The 12,748-nt window shown below is 41.6% G+C and overlaps 1 protein-coding gene across 3 annotated transcripts in view; it reads left to right on the top strand.

Annotated features, from left to right (window-relative positions):
• Window positions 1–12,748, top strand: part of sdk1a (sidekick cell adhesion molecule 1a) — a 681,074-nt gene that overhangs the window by 445,835 nt on the left and 222,491 nt on the right. For all 3 annotated transcript variants that reach the window (XM_069906184.1, XM_069906185.1, XM_069906186.1), the window contains 3 exons: window positions 3,502–3,604; window positions 7,036–7,212; window positions 8,502–8,638. In XM_069906184.1, coding sequence (XP_069762285.1) covers window positions 3,502–3,604; window positions 7,036–7,212; window positions 8,502–8,638 — 417 coding nt within the window. The remainder of the gene's footprint in view (window positions 1–3,501; window positions 3,605–7,035; window positions 7,213–8,501; window positions 8,639–12,748) is intronic.

Consider the following 12,748-nt stretch of genomic DNA (forward strand, 5'->3'; position numbering starts at 1 on the left):
AAGTCCAAAGCCCGCTGCGCAGCTCAGACGGCAAAGTCCTCCTCAGCGACAAGATCTCCATCCTCAACCGATGGTCAGAACACTTCCAATCTCTTTTCAGTGCCAACCGCTCAGTCCAAGATTCCGCCCTGCTCCAGCTCCCTCAACAGCCCCTAAGGCTAGAGCTGCATGAGGCCCTCACCCAGGATGAGACATATAAGGCAATCGAACAACTGAAAAGTGGCAAAGCAGCAGGTATGGATGGAATCCCCCCAGAGGTCTGGAAGGCTGGCGGCAAAACTCTGCATGCCAAACTGCATGAGTTTTTCAAGCTTTGTTGGGACCAAGGAAAACTACCTCAGGACCTTCATGATGCCACCATCATCACCCTGTACAAAAACAAAGGTGAGAAATCAGACTGCTCAAACTACAGGGGAATCACGCTGCTCTCCATTGCAGGCAAAATCTTTGCTAGGATTCTACTAAATAGAATAATACCTAGTGTCGCCGAGAATATTCTCCCAGAATCACAGTGCGGCTTTCGCGCAAACAGAGGAACTACTGACATGGTCTTTGCCCTCAGACAGCTCCAAGAAAAGTGCAGAGAACAAAACAAAGGACTCTACATCACCTTTGTTGACCTCACCAAAGCCTTCGACACTGTGAGCAGGAAAGGGCTTTGGCAAATACTAGAGCGCATCGGATGTCCCCCAACGTTCCTCAACGTGATTATCCAACTGCACGAAAACCAACAAGGTCGGGTCAGATACAGCAATGAGCTCTCTGAACCCTTCTCCATTAACAATGGCGTGAAGCAAGGCTGTGTTCTCGCACCAACTCGAAATGATAGAGATATATCAAATCACGAGAGCCATAAATGGAGTGAATAGCTGGGGTCCGCTTCCAATGGCAGGGATATCAAATCCTTGCGAGTACAAGTTTAATATGAGGGGAAAGTAAATCTGATTTTGCACAAGGTGTAGTTGGCATCCAGAATAAGCTCCCAGAGGAGGTAGTGAAGGCAGGAACAGGATCTACATTGAAGAGACACCTTGACAGCTTCTTGAAGGAGTAATGCATGAAGGGATATGGAATTTATGCAGGCGAGTGGGATTTGTATGAACAGGCATGATGGATGGGACTGGTGCGATGGGTGAAAGGGCCTGATTCTATGCCTTACAGCAGTGGTTCTCAACCTTTTTCTTTTCACTCACATTCTTTGGCTTGGCTTCGCGGACGAAGATTTATGGAGGGGGTAAATGTCCACGTCAGCTGCAGGCTCGTTTGTGGCTGACAAGTCCGATGCGGGACAGGCAGAAGCGGTTGCAGGGGAAAATTGGTTGGTTGGGGTTGGGTGTTGGCCTATGCCACGGGTGCTCTGTGATTAGTCAGGGATTGCTTAAGGTGGTATGTGAGTGGAAAGAAAAAGTTTGAAAACCACTCTTTTAATCGTCCCTCATTGACTCGTTATGTGCATGGTTTCAGAACTCCAAAGGAAATGGGCCAATGACCATTTTTCTCAAGCAAAATATTTCAGTAACAATTGGGTCTAGAGCAGTGGTTCTCAACCTTCCCTTCCCACTCACATCCCACCTTAAACAATCCATTACTAATCACAGAGCGCTTATGGCATAGGGAATACTTACAGTGGGATGTGAGTGGAAAGAAAAAGGCTGATAACCACTGCTGTACAGCTTTGACTCTAATATTTAGTGCAATATAAAGAGCCGGAAAGAAGGGGAGTAGAGAAAATGCCCTTTGAATAAATCACATCGTATTATGGAGGAAGACAAATTCTTGATGTCATGAAATAAAAAATATAAAGCAAATGCTAGGAAGTTGCTTAACTCTTCTGGATAAAGTCACTGAGTCACTCTTTATGGCAAGCATCAAGATCAGAATGTTCTTGAGCTGGCTGCAAGATTAATCTTTTTTTCCTAAATGATCATCAAGCTAATGTTGAATTAATACGTTGTGATCTACTGTTGGGGAGGAGTGATGTTTGTTAAATGAATCATTCCATTGAGCTTGTGCTGAGTATTGCAGTAAGCTGAATATGTATTTCTGTGAGGTGGTACCTGTTTTGATGAGGATGTATAGAGCTGTGAAGTGCCGCAGTTTAACTCAAAAAGTAACTTACTGTCACAAGAACAGAAATACAACTCATGTTCAACAGCAAATATAGTTTGTGGTGATAATAACAAAGGAAATAACAATTTTCAGAGAAAATATTATTGGGAAAAATAATGAAGCCATTGCCAAAGGAGAAAGTAGTGTCTCTGGTTCGCATTCAAAAAGTACATTTCCAATAGAAAGTTACAGTGGGCTCTTAACATAATGTACTTAACCTTGTGTTTAAGCTTCTTAGAGTAAGAAAATATTTTATTTTACTACAATCACACTAAATAAATGTTAAACAGATGTAGTGAAATCTTAAATGTTGTCTGTTGAATTTGGAATAACCTGCTGTATGATTGGGAATTCTATGTCTTTCTTGGGCTGCCTTTTGTTTCAGCACATTCCTCAAAACATTGTCAGCATGACAGGCAAGGAAAGTTACTCAAATAAAAGTCTTGCTGATGGGGAAATGAATCATTATTGTTCCAATGTCCTTGGCTGAGAGTAATATTGAAGTGTGGTAAGATGATGATCAAGGCTGCCGATTTTACAGACCTAATCCTGAACAATCCCTGCACAATCGTGAAATCCAATGAAATCAAAAGTGAATTTGATTTATTCAACCATTATGAGCCAGAGGGCTTTAGTATAAATGAGAATTGTGAAAGTAAGTATAATAAAAATTGAATTAATCACCGTGATTATGGAATTGACCTAATCCTTGGTCAACGTGTACGGTAAATGCAGCACAAGTGTTTTACAACAGATTTTGAAAAGCGCCTGTGATTCTCATATTGTGCATAGTTAGGCAAAAGGAATAGCTTTTTCTTCAGCATATCATTTATTTTGCTGCATAATAAATTGTACTGTATAAATTTAAAAACAATATTGCAAGCATACAGTAATCATGAAAATCAGGAAGTGAACACTGCCATAATGAGGTATTATTATTATACGCAGCTGAGCTTAGGGAAACTCAAGATTCAATTTATTGTCATTGTAATAAAACAGTGTCATATTACATGAAATTGCTTTTGCCTGCTGTAAGGCAAACAGATTCGCCATTGGCAGAAATTCCCTGAAGCGCCTCTTACAGACAGAGAAAGAGACACAAAAAAGAGATTTCTTCCCAGAGTCACCAAGCGTCCGTAGATTCGCCTCCAGTGCTTCCGCAGCCACGCAGAGTCCAGTGCAAACCATTGGCAACCCAAGCTCCAGATTCAAACTTACGGCACGATCAGAAACCCTTTGGCACCCCATCTCATCCTAGTTCCGATACCTGTACCCTTTCAGCCAGTTTCGAGCCAGTCTCCAGCAGCCCACAGGCTTTGTGGGTTCCTTGCCTCATATGTATGTATATGACCCAGGGATAGCTTTATGATATTAACTTTATGTTTCTTCTAGCACGTACCTTCATTTCAGTCCCACCGGAGGACCGCAGTGTAATCAAAGGAACAACAGCCATGCTGATGTGTGGAGCAACGCATGACCCCAGAGTCACAATTCAGTGAGTTAACCATTTGAATTGCTTAGCTTCCTTGGTCTAGCTGGTGAAATAGCCCTCAGCAAGATCAAATGTACTCCTATTATTTATTGGATGGCTCTTGGTTGTTTGAATAGCCTGAGAGCTTCGTTACGTGCACAGAATGTTGTATTTAACACAATGAAACACATCCAGTCTGAAGGCTTTAACTCACATTCTATTTTTCAACATGAATTATATGCTTCTCGTAAAATTTCTGAAGTCCCTGCCTTTGGCTCAGTACCAGTTTTTATTATTAATCTTCTGTGAGGCCCCACAAAATATTTTTCTATATTAATGGTGCTTTTTAAATGCAAATTGTTGTTTAATTCCAATTTTTCAGTTGGTCCATTGCCAATGAATGCCAGTAGGTTTATCTGGAACTGATGTCTGGCCAAAAGTGGTTTCCAGATGTCTTAGACTTATACTCATGCAATATTTTTTACTTTCAGTATTATCTGAATCAACGGTAGACTTCCCATTAAGTTCAATCTATTCATTATCAATAAAAAATAACGGGAAACAACTCTGCCCTCTATACCTTGTCGCTGACAGTTCATCCAAGCTGCATCTCTTACTTGCTTTTTTTTTGTTTCGTGGTTTGTAATTGACCAGGTTTTTTTAAATGAGAGTTTTGGTCCTTCATGTATTTCTATGTGGATGTGGTTTTTGGGGTGGAAATTGTAAATTCTCCACGAGCAATGTCATAGAGCATGAAGAATGGAAAAGGCCCTTTTGGCCCAACTATTCGGAGTAGACTGTGTTGACCATCAATCATCCACTCCTACAAAATCCCACCTCTTTTCCAAATGTTCCCATCAATTCGCTACATACCAGGGGCAATTTACAGTGGCCAAATAACCTAACAACTTGCAAGCATTTGGGATGTGGGAGGAAACTGGGGTGCTCGCAGGATATTCATGGTAATGTACAAACTCTGCTTAGACACCAACGGAGGCTAGTACTGAACCTAGATTGCTGGCACTATGAGATAGTGGCTCTGAGTTGTGTCATGTTTTGCCCTCTTTTATGTTTGAGATAAAGGTCCCAATATTTACTGAGGCATAAAAGAGTGAAGCAAGGGAGAGTTCCAGGTAGAACAGCACCATGGCATTTTAATTCTACACAATGCATTAATCATTGTATAGGTACTCCATCCAGATGTCTGTCTGATTGAGAATCTTGTCTCACTGTGGTGAGGAAAAACTACAGAAGAAATTACAAGGTGTACATTGATTGTGCAGAGAGCCAGAGGCTTTTTCCCAAGGTTGAAATGGCTATCATGAGAGGACATAGTTTTAAGGTGCTTGGAGTAAGTATGGGGGAGATGGAAGAGGTAAGTTTTTTCACACAGAGAGCAGAGGGTGCATGAAATGCGCTGATTGCAACAGTAATGGAGGCAGGTACAATAGGATCTTTAGAGCAGTCGATCTGAACCTTTTCCTTTCCACTCACCTACCACTTTTTAAGTATTCCCTATGCCGTAAGAGCTCTTTGTTTAGTAATGGATTGCTTATGGTGGTATGTGGCTGGAAAGAAAAAGTTTGAAAACCACTGCTTTAATCGTACCTAATTGACTCGTTATGTGCACAGTTTCATAACTCCAAAGGAAATGGACCAATGACATTTTTTCTCAAGCAAAATATTTCAGTAACAATTGGGTCGAGAGCAGTGGTTCTCAACCTTCCTACTCACATACCACCTTAAGCAATCCCTTACTAATCACAGAGCATCGATGGCATTGGGATTACTTAAAGTGGTACGTGAGTGGGAAGAAAAAGGTTGAGAACCACTGCTTTAGAGTCTAATAGATAGGTTCATAGAACTGAGAAAATTGGAGGGTTATGTAGCAGTGAAATTCTAGGCAGTTGTTAGACTAGGTTATTTATTAGGCACAACACTGTGGGCCGATGTGTCTGTACTGTAGATTTTTATGTTCTGTGTTGTAGTTAGAGGAATGAGTTCAAGCACTGTAAGATCATTTTTTTTCAGTTCTCCGAAACTCTGGTTAGACTATACTTGGAGTATTTGTGTGCTGTCTTGTCGCTTCATTGGAGGAAGGTTGTGAATGCTTTGGGGAAGATGTGGAGGAGATTTGCTGGGGTTGCCTGGATTGGAGAGCATGTCCTATGGAGCAGGGTTGACAGGGTGGGGCTTTTCTCTTTGGAGCGCCAAGGAGTGAAAGGAGACTTGGCGGACGTGGATGGTCATGGATGGGTGGACGGGCAGCACCCTTTTCCTGGGGTGATGATGGTGAATCTGTTTGGGGTGAGTGGAAGAAGGTTTAGGGCAGATGGCAAAGGTATGTTTTCTTTGCGAGGAGATTGGTACGTGACTAGAGTGCATTGCCAGGGACGGTGCTGGTGGTTGGTTGAGTAAGGACATTCAGAGGACTTTCAGATGGGCACATGGATGTGGAAAAGGTGAAGGGTTGTGAGTGCGCTGGGGGTAGGGATTGGATTGATGTGGAGCGGGTTTGCACAGCATTGTGGGCCAAAGGGCCTGTTCTCTGCTGCACTGCTCTGTTCATACTGGAGCAAGTGGACATCATGATACTCAGGACACAGAATGGAACAAAGCAGGTGAATACATTGGGATTAAAAAGATCGATGGCAAATGTGAGGTAAGGATAATAAATCAGAGGTGGAGATAGCGGGTTCAGAAAAATAAATGAAAAGTTGATTGTTGATGTGAAATCTACGAAAAAGATGAAGCGAGTCATCAGTGAGAAATTAAAGGTGATTAACGAGAAGTGGTTCATGGACGGAAAAAGGAGTCCGTTAATGAGAAGTAAGAGAGTTGGTCGATGAGAAATGGAAATTGGAAAGATGAGAATAGGAGGAGGATTGTTAGCAAAAATAATGGAAGGAATTGTCAGTGAGGGTGGAGAAGTTTATGGATAAGAAATGGAGAAGTTGTTGATGAAATAAGGAGGGGAATCTTCGATGAGCAATGCAGAGGGGTAGCCAGTGACAAAAGGATGGAAGATTATCAATGCAAAATAAGAGAGGGTGCTCTGCAACATGAGGGAGGAGAGCGATCTGTGAATTATTGGAGGAGTTGTTTGAAGGCAACTCCCTCCAGCTCATCTCTCTCCAAATGATTTTTACCTGTTCCGCGATGTAGTTCTTGGTCTTCATCCTGCTGATCAATTTTCTGGCGCAGCCGGGCAGCAAAAAGGTGAAACATTCTGAGGGACAGGGCTTCATTAAACAATTTGATGAGTGTACAATCCTTGGGGCAGCAGATCAGTCATCCTCTGCGCATCCCAGCTCAGTGGCAAATTCAGGTAAAGCGTGGGTTTTTTTTCTTTTCGCCCGCGCAAAGTCCACCCGAGCTCGATGTTAGAATTTCTGCAGTCTGCCACTTGGTAATATTACTCACCTTTTTAAAGGCAATTTGCTTTTTTTTTCTAGATTTATCTGGAAAAAGGATGGAAAAATTATTGATGTAAATGCTGTACCGAGAATTACTGCAGGGCAAAATGGCTCACTTCATATCAGCCAAACATGGTCAGGTGATATTGGTGACTACACCTGTGAGGTTTTGTCCGTAGGAGGGAATGACTTCCGAAGTGCCCGCCTCGAAGTGATGTGAGTAAAACAAATTTTTTCAAATCTAGCTGACAGCGGTTTCCCAGTCGTTTCATGTTGAATTTCTGGCACCTGGTGAATAACAATCAGATTTAGCATCAAAATTTAATCTGCCACATATTATTTTCATACTAATGCTAGCTGTGTAGCTGCCTCTTTATGGTATGCATGCTTAAATCATTCAAATTACATCTTTATGTGGGCTACTTTAACTCGTTTGAAGTATTAAGTTGAGCTCTGTTAAATTACTATACGGAGGAATATCAGAAAGATGTGTACAATTCTATCAGTGACTATATTTGAGAAACTTCCTAAGTGCAATATGAATAAATGTTTCTAGAACATTGACAAGCAGTCAAGGCTGGAACATTTTCTGCATTGTGGTTCAGTGGGATTAAGCTTCACTTGATAGTTAGATGTAATTGTTATCATATCTATCCCCATACATAATTCAAGTTTATTCCTGGTGTGCAGTGTCCCTCATAAGATCAAAATGAACTTGCAGGTGAAAAAGTTATGGAATAATGGATAATGTGACCAGGGCATCGAAACGTTATTCAGTTATCATTTTAAATTCAGACACTCTCTCCGTATTATTGTACTTCAGCCATAAATCCCGGTGTCCCCAGTTAGAATGGAAGGCATCTCTGTTGTAAACGAGTTGTAATTATTCTCTCTTGGCTGTGCTGATTTTTTTTTGTGCTTTTGGGCAGTCAGCGAATGAAAATTATTTGTGTGGATGGTATCGAGGTTCACTTGCCAATAAGAAAAAAACCTCATGGAAGTAAGTTCCATGTGGAGGTGGAAATAAGTGAATTTGCTCCATGAATTTCTGGCTAATCTGAAGAGACTTATTTTCAGAAGAAAATGGCCGTAAGATTTATGATGCTTTACGGTGGATCCTGGGGACGCGTGGCTCAGAGAACAAGACAGTAATCTGGTGCCAACACACCTGAGGTTGCCTTGATGCGTTCAGGCCTGGTGTCATCACCTGTGAATGGTCCATTTGGCCAACTTCACTCCTATTCCAAATGGAAAGCAAAGAGTTTCTACTTCTCTGCTTCGCACTCTTTGCAGTGTTTTGTTATTTTAACAATTTAATTTTAAATGACTGTACAAAAAACAAATTATTATTTGAAAACACAAAGAGAATGTAGGACTGAATTATCACAGAGTACCATTTATCCCTGCCATGCCCGATATGACTTGAAGACTGAGGTCTGTCTTTATACTGTAGAAGAGACCAGGTTGTTTGTGATTTGTAAATTCTCATTTTTTTTTTCTTTTAGTGAGCTTCCTCATCCACCCAGGAACCTGCACGCAACATTGAACGCTTCGAAAAGCCGGATGGTGGATTTATCATGGACTCGGCCTTTTGACGGAAATAGCCCTATCCTCTACTACATAGTGGAGTTATCAGAAAACAGTGAGTACTATTTGAGGCTCTTTGATTAGCCTGCTTTCATCTGAATGAACCGTGTTTTATGAAGTACTGTTGACAAGAAACTCTACCACTGAGCATCTTTTACGACAATGGATATCAGTCAGTGAAGGATGTAAGGCAGGCAGATGACAACCATAATGTTAACAAAATATCTCTAATGAATTTGTATTCCCTTATGCAGGGGTCAGTGCAATTGGCAGAAGGAGGTATTGAAAATCCAGTTTACCTTCTCAGGAAATGTATTATCTCCCAACTCTATGTCCATAATATTTCATAATGGAACTATAATTTGCCTTTTAATGAAAATGATCTTGAATATATTTTACTTTTTATTTTCTTATTACTACATCGATAAATTGGTGGAATTTCATCTGTGGATAGCTTATGTGATGGTAATGGTGCTTTCAAATTACATTGATGTGTCTCTCAGTGTTCACGATGTGTTACCAGGTGTGAGAGCGTTGATTGAATTGGTGCTTAAATAAGTCATTACGTAATGAAAAATAGAGTGAGATATATTGCTGCTGCACTGGGAACCTGACATAAAACACTGCCCTCCCTGCTGGTGCAGATGTAGTGCCAGGAGCAAGGAAAACCGGCTGTCAGTGAGCTTGCACAAATTCTGCGATGAACAAGGCAAAGGGGAGGCAGCAGATAGCATCAATCCAATTGACTGGTCAGTCTGTACATGGAGTAGGTGTTTCCCAACCCCAAACAATGGTCCACACTTAGCCAGCTAGTATCTCTAAGTACCCCCCCCCCCCCCCCCCCCCCGCTGCATTTCAGCATTTAGTGTTCATTCTGGGGGACTCAGCTCATTCAGCTGAAGCCCTCGAAGGCAGTCTCTGCACACCAAGCTGCTAGGCACTTAATTGCTGGAGCAGCAACAGCAGAAAATTTCACCGGGTTCCCAGTATTGCACCATGCAGCAGAGGGTGGCCTCAGGTTCTATGCCCAGAAGTGGGTAGCACAAGTGGAAGTGTTTCATAAAAGGCAGTGTGTTTGGACAGATATCTGCAAGCACTGTAACAAATCAGGGCTTTGCAGACTAACGCTAAACTGGAACGCACTGCAATTAGAAAATAAAGAGTTGTTTTTAATTTTTGTGTTTTAAATGTAAGGAGTTATATCATTTCCATATTTCACATTTCAAAATATGTTACGTGATAAGCCCCCCCACATCTCCATCGGGCACACAAAACTCAAAACGGTCAACCAGTTTACCTATCTCGGCTGCACCATTTCATCGGATGCAAGGATCGACAACGAGGTAGACAACAGACTCGCCAAGGCAAATAGCGCCTTTGGAAGACAAAAGAGTCTGGAAAAACAACCAACTGAAAAACCTCACAAAGATTAGCGTATACAGAGCCGTTGTCATACCCACACTCCTGTTCGGCTCCGAATCATGGGTCCTCTACCGGCATCACCTACGGCTCCTAGAATGCTTCCACCAGCGTTGTCTCCGCTCCATCCTCAACATTCATTGGAGCGACTTCATCACCAACATTGAAGTACTCGAGATGGCAGAGGCCGACACCATCGAATCCATGCTGCTGAAGATCCAACTGCGCTGGGTAGGTCACGTCTCCAGAATGGAGGACCATCGCCTTCCCAAGATCGTGTTATATGGCGAGCTCTCCACTGGCCACCGTGACAGAGGTGCATCAAAGAAGAGGTACAAGGACTGCCTAAAGAAATCTCTTGGTGCCTGCCACATTGACCACCGCCAGTGGGCTGATATCGCCTCAAACTGTGCATCTTGGCGCCTCACAGTTCGGCGGGCAGCCACCTCCTTTGAAGAAGACCTTAGAGCCCACCACACTGACAAAAGACAAAGGAGGAAAAACCCAACACCCAACCCCAACCCACCAATTTTCCCCTGCAACCGCTGCAACCGTGTCTGCCTGTCCTGCATCGGACTTGTCAGCCACAAACGAGCCTGCAGCTGACGTGGACATTTACCCCTCCATAAATCTTCGTCTGCGAAGCCAAGCCAAAGAAGTTTGTCCATTGTGAGAGTGTCAATTTTGCAATCAGAATTATTTTTAAAATCAAATCATTAAAAATAAGTAAAACATCGAAGTCTGCGGGCACCATGGTTGAAGTAAAAACATGATGCTGGAGAAATTCAGCAGGTCATTGATGAATGAATATTAGCACATTGCAGCAAGGCATTTACGTGCTTAAATGATGATGTATTAGGTGCAGAAGGAGTGTGAACTTAAAGATTTGCAGTGGCCAATGACTTGCATGAGATAAACTTACCTCCAAGTCAAGTTTATTGTCGTCTGTTTGCACAAGTACCACCTGGCGAAACGGTGTTCTCCGGTCCGTGGTGCAAGACGCACACCTAGAAATAAGGCACATTCAGGCAAACAATACATATGCAGGGCATAAATAAATAGCTATTGTTTTGTGAATATGAAAGTCTCAGGTGGCTAATGCGGGCAGTTCCTTTGGTCGTTCAGCATTCTCACAGCCTGTGAAAAGAAGCTCTTCCACAGCCTGGTGGAGCTGGCTCTGACATTCCTGTATCTCTTTGCCAACGGGATCAGCTGAAGGATGCTGTGGGTGGGATGGAAGGGTTGATCACAGATGATCATTAACCCAGTGTGCTTCTGCAATTTTGTAATGTCAATTGTGATCATTAATTATCACTGTACAATGCTTCAGAAATAAAAAAGTAAAGAATTAGAATTATTTTCAACTCTCCCTTTAAACCTGTTGGAGTTTCAAAATACATAATACAACCTCTTGTTTCACAGTATTTGGGTGATTGCGACAGGACAGTTTTCTATTATTTAAATCAGACCCAAAGGTTTGATCCCAAGCAGACCACAGATGTAGGTTATATTCTATTCTAAAAATAGTGAAAGATCAAGGTAACAGATTTCAATGAATCTCTCCAATTTTCCCTGCATTATTTTTCCCCTTTTCGAACAGATTACATGCCACCTTTCCACCTTTGCTCTCTGCTTCTGAAAGCTATTAATTATTGGAGTTGAGGACTACTGCAGAGGTGCCTCATGCCATTTGATTTTGTAGCTACTATTAATCAAATGAGCACAGATAATAATAGCTGGCAAACTATTCAGCTTCAGGGACTACACATCCAAACCTGATCCTGTTTACACCAGACATCCATGAGCATTTTTAGCCAATGTTTTGTATTGCAACTAATGGAAGGAGCCACGTTAATGTTCTTTTCCCTAAACTTGAGAGCCAAGATTGATTGCTGGTATTGCTGACCCACTGACACCAGCTCATAGTGACCAAACTTGGCACTTCCACAGTCCTTATAACTCGAGTATTCATGTGATAAGCTTTCTGAATCATCAGGGGAGTCCTCATTTCTGTTTATTGCTGTCAGTAACACTTTCATTTTCGTGTAGTAACTAGAACACATTGATTTTCTTTGGACACATTTAATCAAAGCACACTCCTTTGACTTTCAGAACATATTCATATTAAGATCTTTAGGTTGCATAAAAGAAACACAATGTATCAATACATACTGAATATTTAAATCGATGTGCACAAGTTTGTAGTAAAGTAGCACTGATGCTCAAATACATACTATCTCCTATCTGCAGAAACTGAAGTGTTCCTGTAAGATTTGTGCTCCATTCTTGCGCGACACAGTAATATTTTACAATAATTTTTTTTATATTTTAATGCTAACATTATGCAAGGCATAAAACTATTTACAAATTCAGCTTTTCTGGTGTATTTTGGAAGTTGTAGTTTGGTGATATTCCCATTTTCCCTTTGTATGTTGGAATCTTGAAAATTATCCACTCTTATGCATCATTTTTGGAGGGCATGTTTTCTGAGATTCAAATGTAGTCTGGACATCCAGTTTATGTTTTTTCATTCAGTAGTTAAACAGAGAAAAATCACCAAGGATTTGTACACGAAACATTATGCCTGACAACCTCAATTGAATTTATCGAAGAGCTGACTAAATTTGTTCTGCAGGGAATACCAACAGATTTTATTTATGTGGACCTCCATTTGATTAAGTCCTTCATAAGAGACTAAGCTAACTGAGGTTCAAATTCGCGGTATTTATGACTTGCCCAGAAAATT

Source organism: Narcine bancroftii, chromosome 12 (genome assembly GCF_036971445.1).
Source record: "Narcine bancroftii isolate sNarBan1 chromosome 12, sNarBan1.hap1, whole genome shotgun sequence".
NCBI lineage: Eukaryota > Metazoa > Chordata > Chondrichthyes > Torpediniformes > Narcinidae > Narcine > Narcine bancroftii.